At 46.7% G+C, this 16,598-nt stretch overlaps 1 protein-coding gene across 4 annotated transcripts in view; it reads left to right on the top strand.

Moving 5' to 3' along the window:
- Positions 1–2,170: 2,170 nt before the first annotated feature.
- The window catches only part of KIT (KIT proto-oncogene, receptor tyrosine kinase), an 82,794-nt gene continuing 68,366 nt past the window's right edge, over positions 2,171–16,598 (top strand). For 2 of the 4 annotated variants that reach the window (XM_081812369.1, XM_081812367.1), the window contains exon 1: positions 2,171–2,338. In XM_081812369.1, the coding sequence (XP_081668495.1) occupies positions 2,272–2,338 (67 nt within the window). In that variant the 5' untranslated portion in view covers positions 2,171–2,271. The remainder of the gene's footprint in view (positions 2,339–16,598) is intronic. The other 2 variants (XM_081812370.1, XM_081812368.1) reach the window with 1 other exon arrangement.

The following is a 16,598-nucleotide window of genomic DNA, read 5'->3' as shown; positions in this document are numbered from 1 at the left end:
ATTCCCTATTCTGTTTTTTTTTTTTTTCTGATAGAAGTTTCCTGCCTAGAATTAAATTGCAATATGGTCTCTTTTCACCCGCTCTTTTGAAGACTTGTTATCCTCTCCAGTATCAGTTGATTGAAGAAGAAAATTGTAAATTTTCTCTCAGGCATAATGTTGATATTTTAACTCACAGTGATTTTTTTCTTACTACAAAATGGATTTTAGAAATAAATCAAGATCCCAGAAACTTATGATTGCTTTGAGTGGTAGCTTTTATCTCTGTCATCCTAAGAAAAAGATGTGGTCTGATGGCCCAGAGCACAAACAGAAAGACCTTTGAATTTCAGTTTTCCCACAGCTGTATGACTTGACACATTTGCTAAGACATTGGGGTGGGGGTTCCCAGTCTTGACTATAAGGATTGTGGCAGGGCCCACCTCTGTCTATTAACGATGGTACTCCCAGTACCTAGCTCTTCCTTGTTCAGAGTACACACTTACACGCTTGTTTCAATGAATACATGAGTTTAGGGAGAGGCAATCATACATATTGATTGACCTAGAAACGATAATTTTTTAAAAATATTTTTTATTTACTTGAGAGAGGAGGAGGGGAGCATGAGTGCAGGGAGGGGCAGAGGGTGGGAGGACTGAGCGTGGAGCCCAGTGAGGAGGGGCTTGATCCCAGGACCCTGAGATCATGACCTGAGCCGAAGGCAGGCGCTTAACCAAGTGAGCCACCCAGACACCCCTAGAAGTGATAATTTTTAAGTCATTAGCTTTAAAAATCCTCTCTTAAAAAAACTACCTTAGGTCCTATCAATATCAAAGAAGAGAGCTTTCAATATTAAATAAAGTGCAGTGGGGGAGCTGGTTAACTATATCTTTTGGATGCTATTTTAGAGAAGAGTCTAGGTGTATCTATATGACTCCCCCACTTTTTCTGATAGGCACCTCCTATTTATTTTCCATTTTGAAGCTCTCTGGTAAGGTGTTTTCCTGGTTTATACGAACGCAATGGGAAAGGTCATCATACCCGGAGTCAGTCTTAAAATGACTAGCTCTCTCCTCTATTTGCTGTGCGGTCTTGGGCCACTTTTAAAACTCAAATAATAAACATTCTGCTCTACCTGTCTCACAAAGCTGCTGTTGTGAGCGTGGAATATTAGAGTAAGGAGAAACTATAAAACCCTGTACAGATACTGTTGTTACCTTGGATAAAGCAATTCCCAGGCAGTGGAACCTGGTTTAAGATAATTATTTTACTATTATTTTGCTCCTGGTACTGGCTAGGGCAGCTAAGAGGACCGCCGGGACCCCTGCCCCCAGTAACCGTCCTCTGGTACAGAGGCAGGGAAACCATAGGGTAGAGGGGGGTTGGTGAAGGAGGAGGCTCCCAAAGAGCTTAGCACAGCGACTCTGGCGCAAATGGGTTTAAAAACTCGGGCTCCCAGAGCAAACTTCGCAAGGCCCTCTTCCCCACGCGGAAAGCCAAGCTGGGTTCTCCAGGAAAGTCTCGGCAGGGGCTTCTTGGGCGGAGGCCACCCCGACCAATAGAAACCAATTGTGTTTTTATGGTTAAGAGCAGGTGGAGGAACTGAGCATGATTACCTACGCCCCGGCTCAGCATTTTACCACGGTGTCAGGCGCCTCTCTTGGTCCCCCTCCATTAACCGACATGGAACAGAATGTGGGGGCCTAATTCCTAATCCCCTGCGCTCCAATTCCTGTCGCTTCCCGCACCACCTCCGCCACCAGCGGCGTCTCTTCTCTTCCCACCGGAGCGTGCTCCAGGCCCGGGCGGGGGACCTTTATTGTCTGGGGAGCACCTGCCAGGTGGCGGGCCCGGGCCCTAATGTGCGCTGGGTGCCGGGCTTCACAAAGCGCGCGGGCAGCACCCCCCTCGTCTGGCAGCCGCCTCGGCCCCCCGACCACATCACAAGGGAGGAGGAGAGGTAGAGAGATGAAGGGGCTCCAGGGTCAGGAGCGGGCGGCGAGGGCCAGCACGCCCTCCTCCTCCCTGCCGTCTCAGCCTCCGGGGATTAGCACGTCGAAGGAGCGGAGGCCAGATGCCGCCGGGAGAGAGCGAGACCCGGGAGCGAGGGAGGGAGGGGACGCGAGAGGGGGCGCGGAGAAGGGGCGTGGCCGGCGCGCAGGGGGAGGGCGCTGGGAGGAGGGGCCGCTGCTCGGAGCTCGCGGCTCTGGGGGCCCGGCTTTGCCGCGCTCGGTGCACTTGGGCGAGAGCCGGAACGTGGAACGGAGCTCCGATCCCAGCGCAGCCACCGCGATGAGAGGCGCTCGCGGCGCCTGGGATTTTCTCTGCGTCCTGCTCATCCTGTTCCGCGTCCAGACAGGTGGGAGAGCGCCGCGGGCCCCTGGGCCGCGCCCCCCCGCCCCGGTGCAGCCTGTGTCCCCCGAGGGCTCGAACCCGCTGGGGGGGTTCGTCGGCGGAGGTGGCTGACTGCCCTCCACTGCCCGTGCTTTTCAGGCTCCGGGAAGGTTCGAGGCGTTCCCGGGACTCTCCTGCACCCCGCCTCGCTCACCTGCGCGAGGAGCCGCTGCCGCTGGTGGCGAGGGCGCTGAGCTGGGGGTCTTGCGGGGAGGGCAGCGAGGGGTCTCAAGAGTGGGCGAGGTGCGGCTGCGGGCTGCAGGCTGCGTGCGAGTTCGGGGTTGCTTTTGTGCGGAGGGTACGCGGGGACCGAGGCGGGCGGGTCCGGGGTCCGCACCCAGCGCGGTAGGTCTGCGGTGCGAGGCGCGGCCGCTGCTGCCTTTTGTTGAAAGTTGCGTGCGTGTGATCGGCGCACTGGACGAGCAGCCCGCAGGTTCTTAGCTGCGCCGAGGGCAAAGTTGGAGAGCCTTTTCTTTGCTCTGCGGCTGCCGCTTTCCAAACCGCGGGCGCTCTTTGTGGCCCAGAACTGGGGACAGACCCGCTGCCGCCTCTTCTCGCGGCATTCCCGCGCCCCCTGGTTAGGCATTTTGCCTGGGGAGCGCGCGGCGTGCGGCTCTGGGGCCGGACCCCGCGAACCTAGAGGTGGCGGCTACGGGGACAACTTGGCAGGGCGTGTGGAAAGCAGCCGCTAGGTTGCAGACTTTTTGCTGTTGTAAATCGCATGCCAGAGGCTCGCCCCTTTCCGCCGCGGTGCCGTTTCTTTCCTGCCACGCGCCTCCGAGCGGCTGGTGGCTGCGTTAGCCGCCTGCTCCCGGAGGAGGCAGGGACCGGGCGCTGGGACGCTCAGGTCCTCCACCCGGCCGCCTCCCGGGCCCCGCTAGTATGCCCGGACAGGCTGGCCAGGCTCTGCAAACCGCTCGAATCGGTATCTGCGACCTGTAATTCCGGGTCCCCGTTTTCTTTGGGAATTTTGAGATTTGCAACACCCTTTCGCACGTGATAGCCACACTACTTAAGGGCCGCCTGGGGCGGGGGTGGAGATGGAGTGGAAGTTTCGGCAAATCTTACTTGGATCTTAAAGCTGTAGTGAAAATCCGGTTCTGTCTGCGCGGGAACTTGAGTCTGAAGGTGGAGGAGGAGGATTTGTAGGCTCCTGGAAGCCCTAGGTCAGATTCCTGCCCCTTCTTCCCTTTTTTTCTGGGTGTCGCTGCTGCGCGAGCGCGTGCAGGTCGCCCGGCGAATCCTTGAAACCCTGCTCTCTCCCAGGTCATTTTTTAAAAATCTTTAAGGCTACCCCAGTGATGCAAGGAAAGAAAGTGAGTCTGAACTGGAATTTGAGGGCTAAAAAAGGAAGATCGCTATGAACTATCATGGTACTCAGTTGACCACTGGTCCGTTTTCCATAAAGTCTCAAGGTGCAGCCTCCCCACTCCAGGGGCTTGAAAGGCATTGTTGTGAGGGCTTTCCTGTGGAGGAAGGGAGGCCTTGCATCTGGACCCTGAGAGGTGGTGGTGGTGGGGGGTAGGGATCGTGAGTGAGTGCCCGGATTCCGTGGCAGATTCGACCGCTTAAGCTTCAAATGACACGTTTGTTCTTACGTCTTTGTGCCTTGCATTTTTAATTTCAGTTAAGGTATGTGGACGGACCCGAATAGGGCACGAGAAAGACCACACAGAATAGTTCCCTTTTTAAAAATTAAATGAATCAGTTGCTTCCTTCTTCCTCATAATTATTCCTGCTCCATCCAATAGATTTTTGGCAGAGGGAATTTTAAGGTCTGGCTCCTGGGGGGCAGTATCGTATAGTGACAGAGCCTTGAGCTGCCCTTCAGGTTCTCCTTTTCCAGCATTTATTAGCTGTTTGCCCTTGGAAGGTCGTTTAAATTCGGGAGATCCCGATTTCCTCAAGAGGACAGTGAGGCATCTGCATCATGAAGGATCCTTTGGGTCCCAGATTCTCCTCTTCCAGTGTTCTGAGTGTAGACTACAATTTTTTGAATTCTTTTCCTGATTCCTTTCTGTGTCCCTGAAATTCCTCTGCCTCTCCGGGTCCCAGGGACCACAAGCTAAAGCAGGGAGGTGTGGTTTATCCTGTTCCCTCCTCCATCCACACACATTTGCCCAGCTTCTCTTGGAATTCAATCAAGGAGGTGCCAACTCCATAGGACCCTCCATCACCACGCCCTTCAGTATTTATGACTCCTGTGCCCAGCAAGATGAGCCTGCAGGGAATAGTGAATCACACTTGCCCCTTGTTCCTGCAGGTGTGAGGCCACAGTCATACCCAGCAGCTGGCCCTGGAACATTTTGGATCTTTTCCTGTTGGGAATAATATGATGGTCTTGTAAAGTCCAGAAAAGTCATTTATCCCCATTCTGGTCTTTCCCACTCATCCACAGATTTTTTCTTATGACTTGATAAATTATGTATGCTGTGTTATTGCAACACATTTTCTGATGTGCCTTAAATTTCACTTTGTGTGTTGTACATAGTTGTTCTTTATTCAAAACTGGGCCAGGCCCATGCTGGGGTGGGGGGAGGGGGCCTTACATGGTATTTCTAGTCCTTCCAACAAGCCCTGGAGGTAGTAGTACTCTTGCCAGCCCTATCATTTATAGCAGGAGAAACTGGCTGAGGGTAAGTCAGTTACCAAAATAATCAGTGGTGAAGCCTGACATTAGCCCAACATATATGCCCAACTGTATATCCATTCACATGCCTTAACAGAATCAGTTATGTGATTCATTGGAAACTATGCCATGAGCCCATATTATATGCCAGGGTATTTTTGGAGGTTTGGGGAATACAGGATGGTCAAGGTCATTACCTTCCAAATTTTGGTAAAAAAGACCTAGAATTGCCTGTCTTAGGATGTCTGAGTTCGTGTTCTCAGTGTGAAGGGAAGTATTCACTGGGGAGGGGAGTCATTAAATATCGATTCCCTGGGGAGTATGTAGGCAGTTGATCCTGGGCAAGAGGGCTGTAGGTGTTAGCTGTCCCATTCCAGAGGCCCTCAGAAATGAAGATAAGCTGTCTCTAAAATGATGGTGGAAGTCAGCTGAGAGTTTTTTTTTTTTTTTAAAGCTTTTATTTATTTATTTGACAGAGAGAGACACAGCAAGAGAGGGAACACAAGCAGGGGGAGCGGGAGAGGGAGAAGCAGGCTCCCCGCAGAGCAGGGAGCCCGATGCGGGACTCGATCCCAGGACCCTGGGATCATGACCTGAGCCGAAGGCAGTCGCTTAACCAACCGAGCCACCCAGGCGCCCCAGCTGAGAGTTTTTTTCCATCCCCCTCTCCAGAAAATAAAAACGCTTTCGGCATTATATACTTGTGGCATACTTGTGAAAGAGCAGACTCCCAGGAATGAGTTAATACCGCTGATCATTTGCCCTGAATGGGCACAGTGAGATACAGAAGGGCAGTTTCCCACTCCTAGCCCAAGATAAATTCTTAGAAACGTGCCAGGTGCTTTGTGGGCTTCCCTGGTAGCGTGTTTAGGGACAGATGTGGTGATGGATTTTGCTGCTTTTGGCGCTGCTGGAAGTTGCCCTTAGGATTTTGACTCATTTCCTCAAGTTTCCCCCCAGCTGATTAAAGAAGGACACCAGGAAATGAGCTGCAGTGTCCAAGTGGAATTCTTGAAGCTGGCCTTGCAGGACGGGAACCCCTGAAAGGCAGTGGTCAGGGCTGCAGCAGCCTTTGCTCCAGAATGGATTTAGTTTGAGGGTCGGTGGACAGGCTGGGATGGGGGGAAGTGCTTTATTTTGCTGCATTCATGTGTGGTTAACTTTCATAATAAGGGATTGAAAGACATGGGAAGGGATCTTAAATATGCAACATTTCATGGGCAGTTTCTGTAACTTGAGTGGGTAGCTGCATGACTGCAAAATCCAGATCGAGGAGTGCCTACCAGGGAGTAAGCAGAGGTACGAGTGTGAATCTAGGGCAAAGCCAGTGTAAATCTTTGTTGAAAGGGAGGAGACTTTGAGGAAGCCTGGCCTAGTACCTCTGATTTGGGATGTTTGGGACCTGAGACAACCCATCTTTTGACTTCAGACTCTAAATAGGTAGAGAGAGGTTACGGCTGATAGCCCATCGACGTGTTTGTTGCCCCCCCCGCCCCCCCCAATGCTTTTTAAGAAAACATCAAGGCAATACTTACAAATCTGGAGAATTTATGTCAAGATCTCGATTTGTCTGTTCTTTTGAAGAACTGAAAACTCTGCCCCTTTTGATGGGACCTGTGCTCTTTAGGAGGCTCTAGGAAATACCGCTGTCTACAGCCAGCCTTACACATGTAGGCATTTAGCCTTAGGACCCGGTGAGCACGGATGGTGGGACTATGCAGGTACCTGGTGGACTGAGCACAGGCCTAAGGAGTGAAGCCAGCCTGGTATTGGCCTGCTGGTTTTATGGCTGACACCTTTGGCGCCTTGGAGCAAGTCGTTTACCCTGCTGAATTTACTTTTTCTTCTTAGTTTCAGCTGTGTGACTTTGGCAAATTACTTAACCATTCTGTGCCAGTAAACGTGTTTCTCCAGAGAGTTTTTAGAACGGTGCTGCCTGACGTGCTTTCTAGTACAAGCTCAGTACATGTCAGTCATAATTATTATCTGTAAAATAGGAATTCTTGTTATTCCTAACATGGAAATCATGCCTACTCTAATATGGTTGTCCTAAAAATCAGGAAGCGATTCTGGTACAGATGTCTGGCACAGGGTCTGGGATGGGTCAGGCACCTAATCAGTGAGTGAGCTCTGTGAGTATGTAGAATCTGACTGTTTCTCTTTGTCATCTTCGCATGCAGGTATCAATAAGTACTAACATGATGGCTTTTAAAGTGAAATAAACTTTAATTTTTGTTTTGCATTTTATAGAGCTTTTGACCTAACAGTTGGGAATCACTACTCAAGAGACTGAACAGATCTTGGACTCCCCCCTCCCCCCCCAAGACAAACAAGCCAGAAGATTTCTCCAGTGAAAACATTCACATCTGCTGATTTTTCCATTCAACTTACGCTTTAGCTTTCATGCTTACATTTTGGTTTTGACACACTTAGGTATCTTCCAGTGCGTCCTTTTCTGACAGCTAGGTTTTCAACACTTGCAAACTTTAAGCTAAATTGTTATCCAGAGTTAAGACCTTGGGCTCTGAAATGGACAACCTGGGTTTTTATCCAGTTTGGCCCCTTGCCGGCTGTGTGCTCTGGGAAAAGACTCTTCCTCTCTGGAAGCTTCAGTTCTTCATGTGTGACCCAGGGATGGTGGCCTGGGCTCCCAAAAGGAGTGAGTGAGATCATCCACGTAACATGCCTAGCATGGTGTCCCTCATGGGGACAGCACGGGGACTCCATATCAGGCTGACTTTATGTTCCTCTTTCAGCTTTGTCTCTTAGAAAAAAAAATTGGAAATGGAATAAAACCAGATTATGTAGAATGGTGATTTTTTTTTTTTTTTAGTAGGAAGATGAAATGTACACATTTAATGTCTAGTTTTTGTGTGTGTGTGTGTTTTTTTTTTTTTTAATTCACCTGTTAGTGGCAATGCATAGTTCTCTGCCTGGTTCTTTGTTTCACCGTATTTTTAGCCCATTTTGGTGGATACAGATTTGTGGATGAAAGTTTAGGAGGGGAAAATGGCCATTTTCTCAAGGTGACTAAGTAAGGGTAGTTCACATAGGGTCCAGGAACCATATTACCTTGTAAGGTGACATTGAAAGCACCATAAGAGTGAGGGGCTTTTCTGTGACTGCCTTCCCTAGGAGTGAGGGACCAGGCTGAACTTGGCCAGTGCCCCAGGCCAGACACAGCGGGGGCTCGGTAAATACGAGTTTAACATCTGTTCTCTAGCACATGTCCAGCGCTTTGAACATAGTAAATGCTCAGTAAACATTTCAAAAAGAGTTTAAGGAAGATCTGTCAATCCCTAGGTCTTGGTCCTTGTAGGCCCTGCAGGTGTGGGCTAGAGGTGGGGGAGGGATGGACTAAGAACACAGCCTCTGATTTAAAGTGAATTTGGTGTCAAAAGGAGCGCAAAGTGCTCAGGCAGGATTTCAAAGGAGAGGAGTTCATGTCTTGGTGGGCAGATGAGAGAGATCAGAGATCAGTAGAAGTGTCCATGTGGGAGATAATATTTGAGATTAATTTTTGTGTGTTAGAGGGTAGAGTGTCTGTAGTTGAGGCTTCAGTTGGAAGAAAGCTGTGGGAACCGGGGACAAGACTTAAGATCTAATTTGAGGATTGTCCAGTCTTTCAGGTGGTGTGATGGTTCGGGTGGCTAGGGAATTGGAGGGGAAGAGGCTGGAAAGGTGGGCTCTTTGATTAACCTCAAGGAACATTGGAAGGAGGGCATATCTAGTGTTGAGTTTGCTCCAGATTCTGAAAAGAGCTTTGAGGTCAGGGCTAAGGTGGACCTGACCTGGCAGTGGCTCTCTGGGATTTGCTGACTAAGCCAAGGCTGCTCGCTGCACCATTCCATCCAGTCCCCATCCTGCTCCGAAAACTTAGACACCCCCTTGCTGTGAGTAACCAAGACTAAGGGAGGGGCACATGCACGCATGTGTGTGTTTACATTTTAGTAAAATATATATAACATTTACTATCTTAATCATTTTGAGGTGTACAGTTCAGTAGTGTTAAGAACATTCACATTGTTGTGCAACCCATCTCCAGAACATTATCCATCTTGCAAAACAAGCTCTGCGCCCATTAAACACTCACTCCCTTTACCCCCTCCCCCAGGCCCTGGCAACCATCATTCTGTTTTCTGTATTTATGAATTTGACTACTCTAGGGACCTCATATAAGTGGAATCATTCAGTATTTGCCTTTGCGACTGGCTCATTTCACTTAGCATAATGTCTTCAGGGTGGTTCATCCATGTTGTAACATATGTTAGAATTTCCTTCCTTTTTAAGGAAGGAAATGTATGGATATATGTATGTGTGTATGCATATGCATATGCACATGTGTTAAGTTTATACCATATTTTGTTTATCTGTTCATCCATCAGTGGACAGTGACTGGGTTGCTTCCCCCTTTTGGCTGTTCTGAATAATGCTGCTATGAACATTTGTACACCAGTATCTAAGGGAGAGTTTCTCAGGGGCCTCATTTAGGATGGTCAGTCTCATTGCTGAGCTGTGTGTTGATGGGGACCTGGGTATAGAGACAGTCAGACTCTTTAGATGGCCTCTGGGTGAAGGGGTGTGTGCTCTGGAAAGAAGGGAAAACACTTAGGAGAGACATGAGGAAGCTATAGGTGGCCGACTTAGTTCACTTGGCAAATTCACAGGCGTCTTGGATGTGTCAGGGTGGATGGCATTGAGGGGAAGGGTGGAGCAGGAGTTCCCGGAGGCATGGGTTCCTGGGAGGACTGATGGTACTCTGGAATAAATGGAAAATAAAGCCAGAAGAGGAGCAGCCTGTTTGAGGGGAGGAATATGATGTTGGTCTCTGTTGTGTTTGCTTATTGTCTGTTTCCAGGCTGCGTGTATTTGAAACTCAATTTCACAGACATGATGGTAGATACAAATGAGATTCTTCTTAGGGTCAGGTCCATGTAAGGGCAAAACTACACCCCAGAAGTCACCAGAACATGGCTATGTAATATTAATGGTAGGATTTGGGGATTTTAAAGAGTTGTGTGTTGTGTATCAGTCATACAATGAAAAGTACATTTTCACGAACAGAAATAAAGAGCAGGAAGATAATTCTGCATTTATTCTCCGCATTAAGCCATTTTTAAAGGATGTTTATTGGCTTCCTCAGGGAACAGAATGGACATTGTGGGTGTGAGGGAGGATAGAGTTGATTAAAGCTTTGGCAAATAGGCCCTTTGAAGGCAACTGAAAGAAATTGGATTTATTAAGCTAGAGAAGATAAGGTGAGGAAGTTTTAGGGAATGACAGTCTTCAAATATTTGTAATATGTGATTGAAGAATGGGGCAAAATGAGAATAGTTTAAATTGCCCCAGAAGGAAATTGAGATTTTTTTTTTTAAGGGAAAATTCTTATCAGAGCTAGTTATAGGGTCTTTGCTGCAAGTATGAGGAAAGCATATAATTGTCATGTTGAAGTGGTTAGGTCCTGCTTACCTCAGCTGGTCTGATGACCCTTTAAGGGCCTGTCTGAAACCTTTTCTAAATAAAATAACCAGCCGTTTTCCCTTTTTTCCCTCCCTGGGCTTTGGGCAAAGTGTTTCTCTAAATTCTGGTTCAACTCTTAACATGATCCACCACTCTTCATGGTTTTTGGCTATACTGAAAATAGCCAATAAAGAACCCACAGCTTAAACATGGGTTATTGATCCGTTGGGGCCTGTGGGTTTCCAAGCTCAGAATGTATCGTGCAGTGTGATCACTTAAGCCTAGTGCCAAGGTAAGAGAAACAAAAGGAAATTCGACGTCTAGAGACATCTGTCATTGATCACAATTAACCCTAACCTAAGAACGATCGTGCTCTGTGATCCCCCAACTGATTGATAATTTTGAGAGAAAGCCAGTCGTGCTGTATGTGGGCCGAGAGATCTGTAAGGATGAAGGAAGTCCTTTTCCCTTGATTGCTCAGGGATGGATTGTTCGCTCTGTGGTTTACCCACCTTCCCTTCCCACCTGCCCTTTCCCTTTGGTCACTTCATGGTCATGGCTCTGGCAAATAACAGATCAGCCAGCCATCCAGTGGGGAAGGTGGTGGAAATGAAGTTGCAGTTCAACAGCTTCTAGTTGATTACGCCACTTGACTTGTCATGTTGAAATGTGTGATGATGTGATCCCTGCCTTTAAGGAGGCTGGGAGCTACGGGAAGATAAGGGCTGGGGTCCGTGCTAACGTAATAGGATTTGTAATAAGATTTAAATAACAGTCCTGGTCCAGAAGCCAAGATGCATATTCATTACCATTGGATTAGAGGAATAGGCATCATTTCTGGAGGAGAGGGGCTGATTGAGAGGAAGATCTGGGGCCTGAGTTAAATCTCGGTTCAGGAATTGGGTAAGGTGTGAATCTGAAAGGAAAGGGTTTCAGTCAGCCAGAAGACTCCCATGGAAAGAATCTACTGGAAGATGAGATAGGGTAATTTCTTAGGATTTTTTTTTTTTTTTAATTCGTCAGTAATTGCAGTATTTCCTGCGATGCCATATGTGAGGAGATTTTTGTTACGTGTAATCTGGTCAAGTAGTTACTTATTCAGAGAAATTAACTTTAAAAAATGGAAAAGTACAGATCTCACTTTTGCATGTATTACACATAATGTATGTACAATGCAAATCCAGAGTAGGTCCACGGATATGTACTTTGAGTTGCTTTTAAGTCCAGGGCTAATTACCCTCCCTCACCTTCCTACCTCCTCACCGCCAGCCAAGATTACAGATTTCGTAGGCTCAACATCCGATAGTGGCAATAGATGGTTTTTGGTTATTAGCAAATTTTAAATATTTAGTAAAATGATAATCCAGGCATGTAGCAGTCTGCATAAATCCATTCGTTAAAAAACAACAACAACCCCCCTCCCCCGCCAAAAAAAAACCCATACACACACTCTGAAAAAAACAGTAACAAGCCAGACCTCCCAACCTTGATAATAAGGGTCCTGTGTATGGCTTAGGACATTTTGAGATTCTGCCCTGGGTTCTCCAGCCCTGCATTAGAGGGTAATTAGAAGGGAATTAGGGGCCCTGGTTATGGCCCTCCCCAAAGCTGTGAGCATTGGGTGGGGAGGTGGCTGTTTGTGGGAGGAAAACTCAGTGGCTCAAAGAAAAGGTGTGTGGTGGCACTCGCCAGGGGAGTGCCTTGTTCCTGACCAAGTGGAAAAAAATAATAGGGAAAATGAAAAGAGGAGAAACGCTTACTTACTCCTTTTCTTGTGTCTTTAAGTTCCTGAGGGAGGCAAAATATCTAGCTTCCTTTGGATTTACCCCAGGTGACTCAGGTTATTTCAAAGGGTGTTTATAAAATTCTTAAAACAATCCAGTAATTTACAAAGAATGACCTATGTAGGCAGTGGGATTGCTTAGCAGAGTTAGAACAAAGGAGGTATTATCACGAAGAACTTTGGAAATTATTTGGTGTGTCTTTTTATTGGAAGGAGGTATTTATAGACAGGAATCTAATATAGATTTGGCTTCTGGGGAAAACACTGGCGATTTTAGAAGTGTGGTGGGGGGGTGGGGACATTGGCTCTCTGTTACTCTACTTTGCTAGTGCATGTTTGAGAGAAAACAAGAGCGTGTTTAAAAAAATGGAGAATTATTCTACTTGGAAAGATGATGGGTACTTTTAAAGTGACTCGGTTTTGGGGTTTGTAAAATGTCTTAAATGCACTTCCATTCTAATTTTCACAGATTTCTTTTTTAATGGGCGACGTTGAGCCCGTGTACCTTGGGAAGATCTTCATTTTAAGAAATGGCCTGGTAAAACCACAGGGATGGGTCATTAGGCTTTTTGTCATTGTTAAATTAAACCCAGATCGTTCATTCAAAATACATCATTCGAATAGCCACTTGAAAATGGTTAATTAGGATGTGGAAATGTTTTTTCCTACTTATCATAGGATCGTTGGGATATTTACTGCAGGCAAATAGTAGACGCTTTTCTAGCTGAACCAAAATGCAGCACTTTCGTAAAAAAAGAACCCCCCCTTTTGCTTTTTAAAATAAACTAGCATATGTAGAAGGGTTTATGAATTTTTTAGTAGATCTGAATGTGTAGCCTAATTTACATTTCTGCATTTCCAAGGGATATTATTTAAAACGATCACCTTAGCTTCAGAATGACTGCCTTCTGAAGAGAGGCTGGCCAAGGGAGTGGATGCTGGCGGGCTCAGGGAGTGGCCTGCCGGCAGGTGAGGACCATCCATCACAGGGTGTAGCCGGCTTCTCCCTCCCTACCGGAAATCGGGCCATAAAACCCGAGTGCGTAAGCCTCACGGCTTCATTCTCTTGATTCCTCCTAGTAGCTTTTAAACTGACCTTACATAGCAGGAATTCACAGATTTGTTCATAAATAATTATTAAATCATTGGGGGAGGGACTATAGCAGTGAACACACCAAGCAAAAATCCTCGTCATCTTGGGCCTTCTGTTCCAGTGAATTTTTTTTTGTCTCATGACCCCAGGCCCACAAAGAGCCCAAAAAGAAAAAGAAGAAAGCCTAGGGTCTCTCATAGAAAGCAGCTTAATTTAGATTTATTTCAGTTCCGCATTATGGTCAATTAAGGAAGGAAGCTGAGAAAGGTAAGGTTTCTCAGAGGGTCAGCGGGGACTAGGTTCACGGGGAAGGAGGGGCCGGAGAAGGCAAACCAGAACAGGGCCAGAAGAGAAGCAGGGAAGGGGGAAGAGGGGCCGGGGGCCGACTCAGTGGGAGCTTTTGAAGATGTTGGTCACTTGAGTGCTGTCTGCCGCAGGTCCTCACTGCCTTTCACCTTCCCAGTCTCTGTCACTCCAGAGTGGTGGGCCACTTGAGCAGGTGTTCCTGGAAGGACCCACCAAGGGGGTTGAATCAAGTGTGTGTAACACGGGGGAGCACAGACAGGTGTCCTCGCTTTCCGGACTTCATGGAGCCTTTCCTATGCCACAGTGCGTTGTCATTCTGGAGGCTTGGCATCCTTTTTCTCAGAACATACCAGAATGCTTTTTCACAGCTGAGAGAGATGCTTCAGGGGTCCAGACTGAGTGCTCTTCAGCATGTCTCCAAGGACTAGAGGCTCTTCACCTCCTTTTAAAATTCATCCTTTTCTTGTTAAAATCAGACCATCTTTGGGCCTAATAATAACTACATTCCACTGATGGCCCTTTGTGTCTGACTCTGGGCCGTTCAGCTGCTGACAGTTATTCTGAGCGTCATGTCCCACTCTCCTGTTACTGTAGGTGGCCTGGGTGAGGGGACAGTAGCTTGGCTTCATCTGACTTGCTGCATTTTGGCCTGAGAGTGGCCCTTCAGAGGTCCATGAAATGATAAGCTCTCTGGTTTCAAATCATGGTCACCCCTAAATGAGAATTGACCCTGTTGAACTCCTGAGGACTGGAAAGTTCCTTCTCTGTCAGTTCTTGGGCATCGAGTAGGACTGTTGTTGCCTTTGGTATTGTTAGTGTTGATCCTCAGGAAGGAATCCAAGATACAGACTCTCTAGCGATGGAGGGTGGTACCTAGCCTTTGAGTTGTGGGCAAGAAGGTATGGCCCCAGTGACCGCAGCTTTGGTGGAAGGCCTTAAAGATTCCTCAAGTGCTTGGTAGAATGTCAGCTAACAATTTCGATGAAATGACCAGTTTTAGATATACAAGTATGGGGACCGAAGTAATTATAGAATCAGTTGCTGTAATATACTTGGTCCAGGTTTGACAAAAGACTACTGTTTATAAGTCAGAGAGGTCTTCTTGTCCATTGTGGTCATCATTGGTTAGTACTGACTGTTTTGGGTGGGAATTTCAGGGCCTAGTTTAAATAGACCCTGTTTAAAACAGTTTGCTATCAGTTAACTAGAGAAGGGCTAAAAAAAAAAAAAAAGTAGGGGGCCTAGAACTTTGAGACTATTCCTTGGGTTGTTTGAAAACCTAGTTGTAGCCATTTTATTTTAAGATGGAGCAGTTGAGGGGCGCCTGGGTGGCTCAGTTGGTTTAGCATCCAACTCTTGGTTTTGGCTCAGGTCACAATCTCAGAGCGTTGAGATCCAGCCCTGTGTCAGGCGCCGTGCTCATCCGGTCATCAGGGAGTCTGCTTGAGATTCTCTCTGTCTCTGCCCAACCCCCCTCCTTGCCCCCTGCTCGCGCATGCACGTTCTCTCCCTCTCTCTCCAAAATAAATAAATCTTAAAAAAAAATGGAGCGATTGAACCTCACATTAACTTTAAAATAAATAAATTATAGAGGTGCCTGGGTGGTTCAGTTGGTTAAGTGCCCAGCCCTTGATTTGGGCTCAGGTCGTGATCTCGGTAGTGAGATCGAGCCTCACTTTAGAGCCTGCTTAAGAGTCTCTCTCTCTCTCTCTCTCCCTCAAACCCCCTCCCATGCACTCGCTCATTCTCTCTCTCTCTCAAAAAAATAAACTATATATCTATCTATCTAAATATATAAATAATGGGGACATTTCAGACATAGGGTAATAGTATAATGAATCTTCCTACACCTATCATCCAGTTTCAGCAGTTGGATCAACCACCAGCCTTTCTGCTTTATCTCTGTCCACTTCATCCTCCCATTATTTTGAAGCGTGTCTCATGCATCGTGGAATTTCATCTATGAATGTTTTCAGTATGTAGCTCTAAAATACAAAGATTCCTTTCCCCTAAACACAGTGATAATGCCAGTGTCACAGCCTTCCAAGTCAATATAATTCCACAATGTTGTTGATTTTCCAGTGTTCACATTTCCCCTACCAAAATACAATAAAAATATTTAAATATATGTATACAAATATGTACACATTTGTTAGAATCCAAACGAGATTCTCATATTGCAGTTGGTTGATGTGGTCTTTAAGTCATTTCTTATTTATTACAGGTCCTATTCCCCCATTTTTGTTGAAGAAACTGAGTACTTGTCCTGTGCAATTTTTCACAGTCTGGAGTCTGCTGATTGCATTCCTGTGGTGGTAGCCAACATGCTCTCTGGTCCCTGTATTTCCTGTAAATTTGTGATTTAGAGGTTTGGTCATATTCAGGTTTGGGTTTTGTTTTTTTTTCCTAAGAAGACTACTTAATAATTGGCATAGTCTTCTGTTACTGTACTTTTTTGGTGTACATTTGGGTGCAAAGATTTATATTTTTTTACATTTTTGCTTTTATGCTGATACCTTTTTATAATACCCTTGCTTTGCTCTTTGTCAGGGGTGGGGAGGAGGTGCTATTTTCTTTTGGTTTCCTACTGTAACATTTAAATTAGCTAGGAGCCTATTCTTTCTTCTCCCTTTTTCCTCCTGTAGCTTGGCATTTGAAGCAATATCCTTTCACCCCAGTTACTGTCTATACAATCAGTGAGCAAAACTCCTTTTCAGATACTCCTCCCTCCCCTAATTTTACTGATAGCTATACTAAAATTGCTTTATCAGAATATATCGTCATCATATATTTTGCTGTCTCCTTTGTTACCACTCGTTGTCCTACCAGTAAATTCGTATTTGATGCTGGCCACTGGTCCTTAGGTCCTGTCTTTCCTGGCAGGTTGGTTTTCTGAAGCTCATCCTCTGCTCGATGCCTCAGGAAGCACTCATGGGAAGTATTCCCTGAATTAT

Source organism: Leptonychotes weddellii, chromosome 2, assembly GCF_054177405.1.
Source record: "Leptonychotes weddellii isolate Sample4059 chromosome 2, ASM5417740v2, whole genome shotgun sequence".
Taxonomy (NCBI): Eukaryota; Metazoa; Chordata; class Mammalia; order Carnivora; family Phocidae; genus Leptonychotes; species Leptonychotes weddellii.
Note: the sequence above shows the minus strand (reverse complement) of the source record. Positions and strands in the feature narration are given on the sequence as shown.